Genomic DNA, 16,698 nt, shown 5'->3' with positions numbered 1-16,698 from the left:
CGGGCCGGGCCCAGCGGCGGGGCTGCGGCGGCCGGGACACGGGGCCCAGCCCTCGCAGAGCAGCGCCGGCTCCTGCCGCTGCCTCCCTGTGTGCCCGCCGGCCCCGTCCACCGCCGCGCCTGCTCGGTCCCAGCGGGCGGCCGCCCCCCTCCTGCCGCGGGACGAGGACGGTGCTGACAGGGAGGGTCGGTGAAAAGTTCAAGTGTAACAATAGGGGAATAATCCGGATCAAACCCTTCTGTAACAGCTTCTCAGACCCCTGTGTAGCCACTGTTCTAGCGTTTCCACTTTTTACTGAACAGCAGACAGAAACCCCGGTAATACGGGTCATGTACTTTGTTACAAGTACAGATAATTGAGTTCATATGAGGGAAAAATCACATTTCTCCAGTGTCATCCCAGCGAGCTGCAGCTCCCCCCAGAGCTGTTCCTCAGAGGACCCCGCACGCTGAGCAGAGCAGGGACAGCTCCCGCGACAAGCAGCATGAGCAAGCTCATCCCTTCGCCGGCTGTCGCGGCGAGCGCCAGACTTCCCAGAATAAGTTTCCAGCAACTCTGAGTGGTAGAAAACACATCTGAGTGCCAGGAACGCTCAGTGCCAGAATGCTGCAGCAACAGCGATGAGTTTCTGATGGTGATTTTTCACACTCAGGTACATTAGTCAAGACTGCTGTCAAAAACATGCTCTGCAGCAGTTCCACTGGAAGTTCAACGTAAAGAAAAGGGAGAAAGGAGTCAAGCAATTACAGCAATCCCGAGTCCAGCAAGCTGGACTAGTGTTCTCAATTCCAGTTCCCAGAAGGCTAAAACAGGCTAGAGTGAAGATGGATCCTACAAAAAATGCACCCAGGTTCCCTTTTAAGTGAGGAGGCAAGTGTGTTCATTTTCATACAGAGATGTGACATCCAAAGGACTCTGCCCCTGCAGCAGGCAGCATACAAAGCAGCAGGCTCTACCATTTAGGAGGAATATTTTAAATAAGGAGCAGAACATACACAGTTCCCTTACTTTCAACTCAGATTTTACCATACAGGCTCAGCAAAGGCTTCAAGTTCTAGTCAAACTTCAAGTCAAAGTTGACCCAACACTGTTCTGGGGCATCAGATTGATTTTTCTGTGATCAGTTACAGTACAGGCCTCTGCAGAGGAGTGTTCTATATATCCACGTGCAAGTAATTTAGTGTTTCCACCTAGTTTCATTCTTAAGAATCAGGGACCACGGAACTAAAGCTGGAGGAAACACTGCTGCTGCTGATACAGTCTTCTACCCTGCTTACAGAGGGAACTGCAAACATACCCATGCCAACGTCTGTACTGCAAGAGAAAGAAGCTCTGACATAGGGTTTTAAGTGTTTATTGATGGTTATTAGATGGAATGATGGCGCAATAGTGCAAACCACTGTGCAATTGGGATAACACACTCCCTTCCCAGCTTTCACATTTACTTTATTATACAGGAGACATGGAATAAGGATTAATTACAAAATGGGTCAGTATGCTGCATTTACCACACTCCGTTGGGCTTTGGACAGATTACTGTTCCCTCAGTGCATGTCAGTTCAGAGCTACAGCGAAGCGGGGAGTGGCTGCTACGTTCTGTCCAGCTCTACTAGCAAGACAGTTGGAACCAGCGATCTTTTTCATTTGCACACACATTCTCAGTCTGAAAAACCTAGCATTTCACTTGGCCAGTTTCTGCACTTTCTGTTTCATAAAGAATGGAAAATACCAGATGTTCACAAGCCACACATAATATTTACTAGTACACTACAAGTGAGCTTCAAGAGTACTTCTTCAGAAGCAAGATTTCAGCTAATACTCATCTATCTTGCTAGCTTGTAAACTTAAGTGCCCACTTCCTCATCTTTGTGTGATTTTCTCCCTGGAAGCTTCTAAAACCAATTAGGAGCGAGCAGCCAAACTTTGTGTTTCTAGTGCTTGAGAGTCAGCGTGAGAAGAGATTTGTCCAATAATAAACCACCACCTAGTTTCTCTAAGGAAGCTGCATTGTTAGACTACTATAAGTCAAAGAACATTCTGTCCTCAAATGATGCATTTTGGAAAAAGACAACCACAACCACGCTCAAAAAATTAAACACCACAGTTACGAGTCTGAAGGCTAAACTGACCAGCACGCAGTGGTTCCAACTATCATCCATGCATATTTCTCCTTGCCTTTCAAATCTGTAATAACATCTTTCTCTTCAAGAGAATCGAGAACCACAGCCACTTGGAGACTAATAAAACCATGGGGCAGATACTGGAGACTTTAGAAACTGCTGAATTAAGGTAATGAGAATTGGTGTTGTGCCCTCTTTGAATGTCATTCTTATTCCAGTCCAACAAAGTTACCCATACATACAAAATGTTAAAGTTGTGCCACTTGTCAAAAACAAGACATCTCCAATTACTGATCACACTTCAGCATACAGTTGGGACAGGGAATAATACATTACAGAAAGCAAAACCACAAGATTTTAGTTACATAAAACAATGTAATTTGTATATAAACTGATAAATACTGTCTCCATGGTTCACTAATTCCAAATACTAGTTATCTGCACATTAGTTGCTAATATCTATTACTAGAAGTAGTTCCAGCTTGTGCTCTCTCAGGGTGGTCAATTCATTTCTGAGACTAGTCAGCCTGTTCGCTCTGAGGGAAAAAAATCTCAGCAATGAGACTAGGTTCCATGTGAAGATTTCATTTTGTTGTCTGCCAGATAATGAATCCTATGATTATAGAAGCCACAGCAAGACCAAGAATCAGGATACAGATCTTCTTACGGGATTTCTTCTAATAAAAGAAGAAGAAAAAAAAAAAGCCACTGACACCAGGAACAGATGACAAGAAGAAAAAGCAAGTCTACAAGTTAATGTTACTAACTTCGATGAACTAGAGCACTTGATACCCATACTTATTCAAGAGAAGTAACCAGTATAGTCTGAACACTTGCAGTTTAAACTGCATGATCCTACAGATAAATGTTGTTAGTTTTAGGAGCACAGTGGTCTAAGAGATGCAGTTAAGTCAAAATGTGACAAGTTTTGCTTCTCTTAGGGAAAATGCAAGCTTTACTTCACGTTGGCTACAACAGAGAACTTGACAACACCTACCACATGCTTTTCATTCTATCGGACACCACCATGGCCTCAAAGGAAAGGCAAACATCTCTAGCTATTTAGATTTTCCAGGTAAGACTAATAAAACTGCTAAGCAGTTCTCTGATACTATCTCCCCTTGGCCACTTTGGGTGGCTTTGGAAATACTATTGCATTTCTACAGTTTAAATGATTTAATATACAGTTACTGTACCTGGATTTTACAGCTTTGATCACCTTATTCATCATAGGAAACTACAGTCTGTCCGTATACACCAAGTGTTTTTAATTTGGTATCTAAGGATAATTTTATACAACCACTTTCTTCTCCATCCAGAAAAACACATCCATGTCCAATACCTCCCAAAGTTATATTTATAACGTAGCTCTAAACTTTGGAAAGGAAGCCACAGAGAGAGAGAATACTACTAAATGCTGTCAGATGGTAAAAGCTACTTTCCCTCCCTTGTGCTAAACAGCACCAGAGTTTTGTTGCCTTCTAGCACCTCCCCAACAAACAGCCTGAAAGAGTCCAATTTTTTATCTTGTGTGGAAGCCTGAAGTCCCAGCAGTGAAACTCTGTATGGGACTGACTGAAGCAGAACCCTTATTCCTTCACAGAACCTGGACCTACAGGGACAATAATGGTGAAAGAAACCTACAGAAAACATTAAATATCATACACAAAGGAGATTTAAGCAGCAGTGAGAAGCGTTGCAAGAGATTTGATGGGACAGGGAGGACAGACTACAGGACAGAAACTCAGCAGTCAGGAAGATGGGTGCTGCAAATCCCAGTCACCAGAAGTTTCCCGAGTCCAGGCAAGGATTTTCACACATCAGTGTCTTGGCTGCTATGCTTACAAGATGGATACAACACGAGAACTCGTTCTTGTTTAACTGTTCTGCTAACTCCTGAGAACAGCAAAGACAGCTGAACACTTAAACTCACTGAGCAGACCTACATGAAAGAACAGATTGACTATATATCCTGTGAAGTAAAAGGCTAATTTCAATACCGTGTTTTTGACTCAAGTGTTTTATCTATTCCATGCAGCACAATTTTGAGTGAGTGCCAACTTGCACAAGCTGTTTTTAATAACTTGTTTGTTGTGCTGCAGTCCTCAGTACACGTCGTTATGCCTGTTCCATTATTGCTCAACTGGACAATAATACAAGCATACAGAATTCACCTGATAATAGGCAGCTCTCTGTAACTGCTCACTGGCTCTTTCCACATGGACTTCTGCACTTTCCACATTTGCCTCTATGCTATCTATGGAAAAATAAGAGAATTCATTGTAAAATATTTCAGAGCTTCAGTGTTTAAAAAAAAAATAAATTCAGAAATATAATACTTTTTATTTACTGGAAAATTTAATCTATGTAGGCAAAACATGTAATTGAACTAAGTAGAAACTTCCTATTATCCAAACACACTTACCAATCATATCTCCTTGGTCATGAATCATCATGGCTAAATCCTTAAATATCTGATTGACATCCAAAATGTCTGCCTGAAGACAACAGTTTAACAAGTTATAACAAACACTGGTTACACTTTTTCTAATCCTTATTCTTAGTACCTCTTCTGACCATTGCTCAAAGTGTCAGAGTAGATACCATCATTCACTGACTTGATGCTACTCTCTATGGACTTTGGGATTAACACAGGAGCCCACAATATTCCTGCTACTGAGTATTTGTTCCATCCCACTAGCAATTAGCACACTGAGATGAACATTGTAACATGAGTGGCTCCTACCACCTCTGAAGGACCACCAGTCAACACCGAAGGAAAATATACCTAGTCTCCTTCAACAGGAGCAGGGAGATTGATCTTGGCATCAATCCTCTCTACAAGGAACTCTGTTCCTCCACCTTCAGATCTCCTCAGCCCATCCCATTAGTTAGCACTGCATGACTTCTTTGGTTTATCTCCCAATACTGTTAACTGTGCAGGATCTACTGGTCACCTCTAATTGCCTGATTGCTGTTTCTCTTTCTTTAATGAGTTCAAGGTCCTGTTCAGTTATTGCCACATCTTCTTCCTGAGACTGCATTTGATTCCAATCTTCACCACTGGAAAGAGATGGAAAGAAAGTACGACTCTTTCTCTGAGTATAGGTACGTCCACACTCTTTATAGCAAAGTGCCAGTGAGTTAAAGTAAAAATTTCCTACAGAACAACCCCCAGGTTCCTGGCCCTGCAACTGTATACAGAGACAGGACTGATTTGTGACAACAGTTACAAACTGGAACAACTGGAAAAAAGGGACAGATCAAGAAAAGCAAAGAAACTGGAAAGCAGTTACATGCATAGAATACTCTGTTCTAGAACATTCTAGTTATCTATAGCATTCTAGAAGAAACCTCCTTATTTCAGGTTGGGTTTTTTTTTTTAAATACCTGTACTTTCCTTCCTTCTCACAATCCCCCCAAAAGGGATAAATCAGGGTGAAAGTTTTGATAGAGTAGCCCGCAAGCACGTTATCAGAACAAAAGAACACCTGACAAGCATCTGGATTCAAAGATTCTCACTTGCTCTCTGGCATTTGGAGATAAGAATAAAGTGTTTTAGTATTTTAAGTCATTAGTCTAGTAAGAACTTCAAATTAAATCACACACCAAAAGAAATGTTAAAAACCAAATAATTCTGCATTCCAGTCTACCTCTCTCCTGATAAGCTGGTACTTCATAACTGCTGCACAAGTTACACCAATTACAGTGAAGGCAGTACCTATAATACAAGGCCATCTATATGTTCAGCACAGAAGTTCTTCAAGGGCAACATCTCCCTCTTCTCAACAAACAGAAGTGTGCTGGAAAGCACCGTAATGTTCAGTGTTAGGTGTACAAGACTAAATAATAAGTTTTAAAGTCTCAAAGTGCCAAAAGAAATGAAGATAAACTACGTGACTAGGTCAGAGAGACAGCTGACCATTCCAGCTCTCAGATGACAGTAGGGTTTTCAGATATTTAAGGCAGAAGTTTCTGACATGTAGCACACAAAAACAACTTTGAATGTGGAATAGCTGCTGTGTGCCACTATCTCTGAGCTGAGAGCCTCTGCATGAGCAGGTACCTGTCTGGTTCCCCTTGCTTTAGGCTGCAAGGTCTTCAGACTCATCACAGCATCTGTATAACTGAACAACCTGGGTTTTTCCCTTCTGACTTGGAATGTGAAAGCACAGGGCGACGCAGGGAATGCACACCAGGCAGCTGATCAGGTGAAGGGCAGTTTGCAGAGGGAGGATGTCTAAATGAGACATGTAAGCTAGGTCTCTTGATTTAGAAAGTTAAAGGATTTGTACAGATACAGCCAACAGATTTCATTCCAGTTTTCTCAAACATACAGTAGAAACAGACACAGTAATCACAGATACTTCTGAAGTGCCTTGAGTTCTCTTTACCACATTCTACCATTGATATAACATTTTACAAACCTATTGACTATGCAGGCACATACAACTATCCGACAGGTGACAGTAATGCTGTTTTGTGCACGTTGTAGGATTAGTTTGCCAGTGCACAGTGTCCAGGACTTCTGCATTTAAGGCAGCCTCATCCACTACTCTGTAATAGCTCCAACTGGGTTGCTAGAGCTCCCAAACCCATGAAATAAATATAGAGCTCTTTGTGGAAAGAGTCACAGTGAGGGATAATCCCATGCTCACAGTCCAGAAAACCAGGAGCTCCAACTGCCACATACTAGGGACTCTACTACTCCCCTCAGGGCAGTAATCACACAGTCTACATTTAAGGAGGATAAAATACTGTTGTATGCAGTTAAATTTTTACATTGTGTATTACAAGATATAATTGTATTTCAAATCTTTTTGCTTTGCATTCAGCTAGCAGAGCCTGGCCCAAGTTTCGATAACGTATCTTACCACAAGAACTCTAATTGTATTTAGTTAAAAGTGTAACATCATTAGTTAAAAGTAGAACATCAAGAGAACAAGAAGCTGTTACCTATCAAATGAAACAAGCTGTTCTTCTCTGAACCGCTCATCAGCCTGGAAGAGATAAATGAGTTAACCTTGCAGGCTACCAGGATCACTCACAAAATCAACAGGAGTATCTTGAAGACACAGGCATACACTGTCCGGAGAGTTCTTTGAGAATGCCACTGTTGCTTCAACTTTCAGATTTAACTTAGGTTAATTAAGATTAGGACTCATCTTCAGATTTAATTTTTAGATTCAGATTGTCTCTGCAAATCAGAGGCAACTGAGCAATCAAAAGCAGCTAGTCCATTTACTCAGATCAGCTGCTGTTGTCACTTCCTTTCTCAACACGTAGCAAAAAATTTAGAGCATAATACAACAGACAGATGTGTTCCCTTGTAGAAATTAAGAATGCATGCTTAACACAAAGCCCCAAGACAAGGGGAGGAAAATGCTTTCACTGCCCTTTTTATAACGTAGCCACAGGGGTTTGTCAAAACATAATAGGGAGAAGGCTTGAACGTACATTTGAGATATTGGCTATAAGAAAATAAAGAAACATACTGTGAGATTTTAAGATGTAATTTAAGGTGTGGTAAACTTCCAACTAACATCTTAAATTTTATAGTCTAGGGCTGATGTCAAGCAAAGAGCAACCTGCAATACTTTGCTATTAACTATACTTGGACTCCCCATCTCATCCTCCGCAACATTTGCAACTACCAGGATTTCTTCCCTTCTCTGCTAACACTGACAAAGAGCACACTGAACTCAGTGTCTGCTTACAGCATTTGGAATGACAAAACTAATGCACCAAGGTCTCAGCTGCACTCACTAATGTGTCAGTAGACAACTATGAAGTTGGTAGGCAAGTATAAGATCTCTCAAAGACTTGTAGTTCACCATATCAGCACAAAATTCCTATAAATACTTACAGAGATACGGGAGCCAGCTCTCGCCCTTGCTACAGTCTCTTTTTCCTTCTCTGACACTCGCCTCTGTATTGCCTGGAAGTTATTTAAGGCCGTGGAGAAGTCATTCATTAAACGCTCTTTCTGAAGCCTCTGCTGGCGCTAAAGAATTGAAACAAAAACAAGTGTTCAGATATTCCCATTCATGATAATGTAACTGCCAGACTCTCAAAAAAAACATCATCATAATAACAACAACAGTGAATGCTGGCATTCAAGGGATCTTTTGGTTCCAGCATTCTGGGGCACTGGAGAGAACAAAAAGCCTACCCTATTTTAATTCGTTACACCAAATGCTCTACGCCTTGCCTATTGCAGAACAGTTTTGTGCAATAAGGTTCTCTAATTTCAATCTAGTTTTAAGTCTGAAGTAGAGAGGTCTTCTACACCATTACTTCTATTCAAATCACATTCCAGCAATCTACCACCTTTAATTATGTACCTTTTGTATACCTATAATGCCTTTACCCTCTACTTAGCCAACTCAGTAGTACTTAACTTTCTCTTGTCCTGATAAGACAACTCCGTTGACTTTCTTACAAATCTAGGATGCCCCACACTTTCAGAACTAATGGCTGCACCCCTTACCCCAGTTTCATAAGCTGTCTCTCCCTGCCATGCCACACTACAAGCCTGCTGTTAATTGATCAGAGAATATCCTTAGTCCTGATAACCACTTCAGTTTACTTTTTCTCCAAAAACATTAGTTGTAGTATTCCTTTTCATCCTCCTTTTACAGTATCAACTTATTCAGCCTCCACAGAATGTCTCCTTTGAGTGTTGCGACATCCCTGTTATGGGAAACAAGAAGTTGTGAAAAAGTTTGTCCCAAGGACACTCAATACTTTGGTCAGTTCTTATGTCTTCCATTACAGAGATTCCCAGCAGCTGTCTCAAATTGCAGGCTTTCCAGTATCATAATCCTTCAATGAGTTTCTATCAATTCAACAGCCATTTCAAGGAAATAAATGTTTTCAATTAATTTTTTTCTATAATAATCTACTACAGCAGCCTCATAATACACTGCAGATTCCATCTGAACTGTCTGGAAGCAGCAACCCTTCTGCCAGAGGAGATCCTCAGCATGTTCATGCCAGCTCCTGCAGATTTTGACTGGACTGCTCCAACAGGCTTCACTAGGCTTCAAAAGTCACTGCTGCATTCAGTGAGATGCACATGACAGGATTTTGCTCACCAGAGGGAGATTAACTGAAAAATATTTGCTGAAGAGGCAAAACGTGGCCATGCTTACAACTGGCATAGAAACCTTTAAATACAGAATTAGACTAAGACAACATCGGCTGACCCATATCCACAGATCATCCCACAACAGTATCACAACAGCAGATATATCAATACTGTGGTAGTGATTTAAAGGAGAGCAAGAAAACACAAACAGCAGAGGACTGTCCCTTCTCTTTCCCATAGGGAGGGGGTACTCGAGGGAGCAAGAGGTAAAGTCATAACCATTGCCTCACTATATCCTGCTTTATTCACATACGAGCAAGGTGAGTCAGCTTCCCCCCCACTGCTCATAAATCACATGCAAGGCAAAGCTTTTTGGCGTGATCCCATTTCATACTGACATGCAGTTTGCTATGAGTTTGCATCTTAAAACACTGCCTCACATCACCAGGCACTTTGTAAACAGGATTATTTTTCAGAAATTGACTCAGAAAAACAGAATTGCATATTCAGCTCTCCCCAAACATTCAGTGCTTCTTATTCTCAGGTGACTAAGTTTTACACCTATTTGCCACTGGGAAACATTGTTTTCCCAGTGTCATATAAGCAGCCAGGGTGTAGCCAGTTTAATGTACTTCCCTACTTCAACAACATTCTTCATTGCAATAGGCTGCTGCCTCTTCAGCTGTGCCAATTCAAGCTTTGTGAGGCTGTGGTCTAAGCTAGTTTCATGAAATGAGCAATTTAAAAATACGTCCAGACAAATTCTGTGTGCCTACCTGTTCAGAAGCAGACAGAGGAAGTGGTAGAGACCCCAGCTCCTTTAGATATTCATTGGTCTCTTTGGCAAGGCGGTTTGCAGAATGCTGTAGCTGTTGTCTGAAATAAAAGTTCAAAAGGAGTTACACAAGCTCCTACCCAGAAAGCAGTCTCTGAGCATTTCAGTTTCCAAAATAATGACCAAGTAGGGGTTCTGAGATCACACATCTTTATGGTGCTTTGTTTTTTTGTGTTTTTTTTGGTTTTTTTTTTTTTTTTTTTTTCACCCAATGGAACAGAGATGTACTTTTAGCTTTTACCATCAACTTGACTCTGGACTACATTTTAAAAAAAGATTCAAAGAAGTTCTGTGCTCCCTGCTAACTAGTATAATCCAGTAGTTTTAAAAAGATATTTTTCTCCAATGGCATAAGAGAGAGTAATTCAAGGGAAAGACAACTTTATTCAGTGAACATAATCACTTTTTTGGGTGAATTCCTAGAGGTACCAATTGGTAACTAACTGTTTGCTTGAGAACCACCAACTCCATTGGTTAAATGTACATTTGATAAAAGTACAGAGACTCAGAGATATTAAATCCCTACATTTTTGTGAAAATTAACGGTCAAATAGAGGAATGATCCAGCTTCTACTTTGGGAAGTGCAAGGCTTTCCCTTGAGTATGTTTTCCAACAGTGTTGCAATACAAAGCTATTGTTGCAAAGGATCCGGTGCAGCAGCACCTTCATCAGTACCACAATACATAAAAACATGTTACATTGAACTTGATGTAAAGACACCATCTTGTACATGAGAGATGCAGTTTAACAGAAAGAATACTAGTGCTTCACAGAGAACAGAACCACAAGTTTTATTTTGCAGCCATATGCACAAAAACTAATACTATAAACCAGAAAGACACAAAATACTACAACGAGAAGCAATTTTTTTTGGTATTCAATGATTACAAGACACTTAAGTGAAAATCACCTATTTAGCCCAACAGATACACAAAGTATTCAGGCCGTGGTATTGTGTAAGTTGACCTGCGATATGCGAGCTGGACAAATCACTCATGCATTTTGGTATTAAATTTGTATGGCAACTGACAATTTGTGGAGTGCAACCACTCCCACCTTAAAGAGGCGGGCCATTTCGACAATGAAATTAAATGGAAGGACATTTGTTTGGTCGCCGGTGATTAGTTCTTTAATCTACTGATTAAACACAGATCAAGTCAACTGAGCAGCTCAGGCAAACAAATTCCCTTCTGTCTCAACTGGGCTCTGATCTCATCCTTCAAATGCAGTGTATGTAGCTATCACCACAACTTATGAACCTATCAAAAAAATCAGCTATTATAAAAAATAGGGAAGCTGCATATTCAGAGATTCAAGGCACAGTCACAGGAAGAGATAATGGAAGAACTTACTTTCAAGTTTTCTTTTATGACTCCAGAAATTATTCTCCTCATAACTTGTTATTTACGCTTTACAAGTTTGTAAAAGATGCAGAGACATACAGACTCCCTGTTCAGTCTCTCTAGGGGTCAGTTTGGACTATGCCTGTTTAAATGTCTTCTATATTGTCCCCCACTGGCATTTTATTCTTCCAAAATTATATATGGTGTTTTGGCTGTCATACAAGATTGCTAATCTTTCTAGTGCCTAAATCCATTGTATTAGCAGCTACTTTTTCATCAGTTATGGGTCTTCCTTATTGCTCTTATGTGAGCAGCAAGTACCTAGTATGGCATTCATTTCTTCTAAACCACAAGTGAAGCTACTATGGCTAGTCCTCAGAGTACAGCTAATGCATGGCTGATGTACTACTACCCTTTCTAAATAAACTATACTGTTTCTAACCATTCCTATCCAGCAGTTTTGAATGGCTTCTCCAGAGTGCTGCAGAAACACCTTAATTCACCCAGTAAACAATGCAGCTAGTCATTTTTGGTTTGTAGGACTTATCAAATTTATCTAATAAAGCATCTTCCCAAAGCAAGTAGCCCTGTTCCTCTAAGAATACAGGCAGAAATGAAAGAGAACCTATACAAATGTTTGCTCATTTAATACTTACAAGTTCTCCTGAAGCTTGCTGGAATCCTGCTTGGTTCCCAGCTGGCTCATCAAATTCTTTATTTGAGCAGCTGAAGATAGAGAGATCACAAAATGAAGTTAGTAAGAGAAGTTCTAGTGTATTTTATTCCTTCTTGAGTGTATTCTTCTAGCTTTCCCCAAAGGATTCCTCTCAATGGTTGACTTAACTCAAGCTGGTAAAACAACACTTACATTTTTTTGCTTTAAATGCAAAGTGTATTTTAAACATTCCCACTTAGACATAATCCAGCCTAACAGACTAACTTTCAGATAAGGAAGTGAGAACATATATACCCTGAAGACAAGTCTGTGGAGCTAGAAGTTTGTGCACTCCTCTTTCTCAACCTTTTTAGACCAACTAACATAGCTGTTTGGTTCTACCAGCCTTGTTATTTCTGTATTTTAGGCTATAACTACTGCAGAACAGCTTTACTACACTTGAACATATTCTAAAGTTATTTACGTTATTAGTGCTCTGTTAAAAAAAAAGCCAAGGGTTGACATCAGTTAAAAAAAAAAAAATCTGAAGTCTTCTACTCATGATAGCCCAAAACTTCTGCAATACTGGCACAAACAATCTTTCCAGAACAGCTTCATAGTTAGCGTGCATCAATTTAAAATCATGTTGTAGCGAGAAGACAAATTCTAGCCCTCTTTCTCCCCTATCTCCTATGTTTTTCCACTATTTTTCTTATGTAGGCACTAGTGATCATGCAACCACACAATGAATCACACCAAACCATTAACCTACCTGAAAAGCAAGTACCATCTCTCCCCACTCCCTCTACCTTAGAATATTTTTTTTTTTGACAGATCAACAAGCTGATCCACTTTATTCTGCAGCCACACAATTTTTAGCATTGCTAAAGATGCTGGGTGCACCACTTACGACAGTGGTACAAAGTCTGATTGGCTCAAATTGATCATGAAATCATGTGCTATCCCGTCAAGCATCGAGAGAGGCAAGACCAAGGAGGATCAACTCATTATAGTTCTACAGGCAGGTGAATTGAGTTGAAATACCCCATGAATTTAACAAGAGCTACTTCCAATTCAGTGACATCCTACTGGTGTAATATCTGCTTTCAGCCTGGAGCAAGCCACTTCAGTGGATTAAATGTGATCCTGAAGAAACATCAGATTCCTACAATGGCCACTTCTTTTAAAGTGATGTCCAATGGCTTATAACAATGGCAGCTCAGCTAAGGCCGCGATATGATTTAATCAGTAATTATGCAAGTATTCTACCTTTTGCATCCAGCGAGAGTATTGTCAGTGAGAATTCTAGACTTCTATTTGCTCATACAGTTGTTTAGCAACTTCTTACAGACACAGCTGAACATGGCTACTAGCAAGCCAGACTGCACGTATTTCACAGCTCTGTCAGCCACAGGAAGGTCAGAAAAGTTCATAGTCAAGTTGAACTGACAAATGACACAAGGGCTATACTCTGCAGGCAGATAGCAGGGACTTTGCAAATGGCATTTGCGCTGTAATGTCTAGATACTCTGTATACACAGAGTCTACACAAAATGAGCGTAAAGTGTCTGGGAGGCCAAAGGAAGGGGCTGGAGCCCTTTATTCTTTGAAGAGTGGGTATACATATCGACATAGCCCCCTCAGCCAACAGCTTTCTGTATCCAAACCCTTTCAATTTTAGGCTGTAAAGCCTTCCACGTACTGACTATTTTACACTTAAGATTACTTAAAACATTTAAATCTCTGATCTACATGCTTTGGTAATGTAACAGTCTTGCAAGCAACAGTTTTGCCAGCTTAGGTCACCAGTTTTCTGTACATTGTGTGGGAAATGTTAACTCTACAGAGTTTCCCAGAAGGAGTGAATAAGAGTCATCTGTGTCCTCTGTTTGCTTCCTGATTTCCCTACAGGGAATGGAGAAATGAGAGCAGGCTTAAGGCTTCAGTATCTCTTCTCCTCATAGGTTTGAATGGAAAGCTTTTATAAAATGTGTAATAAAGCTAATTACCATAACATTAAGTCAGATGTTCTGTGTGTTCCCACCCACCTTGATAAAAACTGTAAGGTTATTTGTTTCATTTGAGATAGGCAGCACACTGAGATAGGATGGCTGCTGGTCATGAGACAGTGGAAGCTTGTCCTATGAGAAAGAGAAGCTGAACTACTTAGAAGGGGAGGCTCACAGAAGTCCCACACAAGCGAGGTGGGGTGTAAAGAAAAAAAAAAAAAAGGAAAAAAACCCAGACAACCCGTGGTATTTGCTGAACTTAGAAGCAATTCAACTAGCAGTCATGCCTATACCAAGAGGAAATGAACATGACTGAGCAAAAGCAAAGAAGTTTCAGCAATATTAATAGCTTTGTAAAATCATATTGGAGAAGTCACCAACTTTCAGAGGAACCAACATGTTCAACTGACCTCACCCGTAAAAAATTGCATGGATACTTGGACGATTAATGCATTTTTTAGCAGAGGCAGTATCCTTAGGAAGGGGTTATATATTTAGACTAGGTATTAGGAAGCATTTCTTTGCAGAAGGGGTTGTTGGGCGTTGGAATGGGCTGCCCAGGGCAGGGGGGGAGTCCCCATCCCTGGAGGGGTTGAAGAGTCGGGTTGACCCAGCGCTGAGGGATCTGGTGGAGTTGGGAACTGTTAACGTTGGGTTAATGGTTGGACTGGATGATCTTCAAGGTCTTTTCCAACCTAGATGATTCTGTGAAAGACTGTTTTGGAAGTGACTCATTTAGTAGGGAGTACTTCAGAGATCAATACTAGGATTAGCTTACAATACCAATAACTTTCTCTAACAACAACCATATGACCAAGAACCCGCAACACCGTTTCCTTCATACCAATCTGCTCAGCAGCTGAGGGTCTCCCTGCGGAACTCTGCCCGCACCGTCAAGAGGAAAGGGGCGAGTTCAGATCAGCCTTCAGCAACCCCTGCAAGAGCAGCACCTCCCGGGTGCCCCGTGCAAGGCGGGGTGACAGCCCTTGGCTCCCTGCCCCCACAGAAGCTCCTCACTGAAGGCACCCAAAGGCAAACCAGACGCCGGGCTCTCGCCAGGGGTTGCAGAGGGTTCCCGTCCTGCTGGGGGAGGGCGCAGCTCGGTAAGGGTGACACAGACGCCGCACCGAGAAACGACAGGAGCGCGTACTTGGCCCAGGGGAGCGGCAGACGCAAGCTGTTCATGACAGCGTACGGAGGAGAAAACTCAGCTACCGGCTGACGTGTGTCCGCGGCCACGGGGAAGGGAGGCCCGCACCCCCCGGGCGGTCCCCGGGGCCGGGCCACCCCCGGTCCGCCCGCGCCGGGCACCCCCGCCCGGCACCGCCCTGGCGGAGCTCCGCCAGCCCCGGGAAGGCGTGGGGGGGGTGCGCGGCGGCTCCCGCGGGACCCCGAGGAGAGCTGCCCGTCGCACCACCGGCGAGGCGGCCGCCGCGCTCGGCGCTCCTCACGGGGCGCTGCCGGGCCGGGCCGGGCCGGGCCGCCCCTTCCCCCCGAGCGCGGGCGCACTCACTGTACTGCGCGATGCGCTGCACGTTGGCGCTGCATGTCTGGATGATGCCGCCGAAGTCCCGCGGCGGGGGCGTCGCCCCGGGGCGGCCGGGCTCCAGCGGGCCGTACGACATGGCCGGACCGGGAGCGAGCGCGGCTCCGCCGGGCCCCGCTGACAGAGCCCCCGCGCCGCCCTCTGCGCATGCGCGGCCGCGGCCGGGCGCGGCTCTGGGGCTTCCGCATGCGCGCGGGGCGGGGGGGCGGGAGCCCGCGGGCTGCCATGGCGACGGGGCGCGCGCCGCTGGGGGCGGGGCCACGGGGATGGCGGGGGCGGGGCCTCGGCCGCCTGAGGGCCGCGGGGGCGGAGGGGAGCGGAGGGGGGCGGAGGGGAGCGGAGGGGGGCGGAGCGGAGCCCCCGTCTCTGTCCCGGGCGGGGCCCGCGCTCCTGCTTCGGGTGCGCGGAGCCGAGGAACCGATCGGTTCTGTCCGCACCCGCCGCTTCCTGCCCCGCCTCAGCCCGCGGCCAAGTGCCGGGACCCGCGATCGCGCTGGTCATAACCCGTGCTGGCGGGAGAGGGCAGAGAACGCCTTAGGCCTGCTTAGCTAAACGCTGCTGCAGCGCCTGAAGGGGAACGAAAGGGCTCAAACGAAGGAATTTCTGACGATTATTAAGACCAAACTGTGATTTTTCAGACAAACTTTGCTTGTGCGTTGCTCCGTTTGTTTCTCAAGGACTCCTGGGTCTCAGCTGTCCCCTTGGGGCCCTTTGTTCAGGTGAGGTTGAAACACTCGTCAGGCTCCCGAGGGAAATCCCTGGGAGCAGACTCGAGGCCTTCAGTGGGCACTTGGGCAACTCCTAGAGTGGGAAAACTAAGATGGGGGGGCTGGAACAAAGAGACACAGAGACCCTGTACAGGGAGGATGATTCTGCTGGTTTAGGAGGGAGGCTCAGCACCCCAGCGGGGACTGGCACCCCAGCCAGCCGGGAGATCGGGTAGAAAGGCTTGGTCAGAGTGACCCTGGGGAGGGGAAGGCACTGGAGGGTGACTCCAGAGAGCTGATCTTACGCCGTTCGCAGTATCAGAGGCAGTCGGGGTCCCTGCTCAGGAAGCAGAGTGAGTACAACGCAAGCAAAAATAGTGCTTCACGTGAAC

The 16,698-nt window shown here is 43.8% G+C and overlaps 1 protein-coding gene across 1 annotated transcript; it reads right to left on the bottom strand.

Moving 5' to 3' along the window:
• Nucleotides 1-1,338: 1,338 nt before the first annotated feature.
• On the bottom strand, nucleotides 1,339-15,760 carry STX12 (syntaxin 12). The gene is made up of 9 exons (XM_074850733.1): nucleotides 15,567-15,760; nucleotides 12,046-12,115; nucleotides 9,987-10,086; nucleotides 7,987-8,124; nucleotides 7,077-7,120; nucleotides 5,078-5,183; nucleotides 4,546-4,618; nucleotides 4,295-4,377; nucleotides 1,339-2,797 (listed from the first exon to the last, which is right to left on the bottom strand). Exons 1-9 carry the CDS (start codon nucleotides 15,676-15,678, stop codon nucleotides 2,705-2,707), a joined length of 819 nt encoding a protein of 272 aa, XP_074706834.1. The 5' UTR covers nucleotides 15,679-15,760; the 3' UTR covers nucleotides 1,339-2,704.
• Between the last annotated feature and the right edge of the window lie 938 nt (nucleotides 15,761-16,698).

Source organism: Strix aluco, chromosome 26, assembly GCF_031877795.1.
Source record: "Strix aluco isolate bStrAlu1 chromosome 26, bStrAlu1.hap1, whole genome shotgun sequence".
NCBI classification, from domain to species: domain Eukaryota; kingdom Metazoa; phylum Chordata; class Aves; order Strigiformes; family Strigidae; genus Strix; species Strix aluco.
The sequence above is the reverse complement of the archived record's forward strand: the minus strand, read 5'-3'. Positions and strand labels throughout refer to the sequence as shown.

What these genes read in the sequence shown, in the direction of transcription:
- STX12 (XM_074850733.1), bottom strand. Translation starts at nt 15,678, where the DNA reads ATGTCGTACGGCCCGCTGGAGCCCGGCCGCCCCGGGGCGACGCCCCCG. An exon ending in GCAGCGCATCGCGCAGTACA is followed by an intron (nt 12,116 to 15,566) that starts GTGAGTGCGCCC and finishes CTCTATCTTCAG; the next exon opens with CTGCTCAAATAAAGAATTTG. An exon ending in AGCAAGCTTCAGGAGAACTT is followed by an intron (nt 10,087 to 12,045) that starts GTAAGTATTAAA and finishes CTTTTATTTCAG; the next exon opens with ACAACAGCTACAGCATTCTG.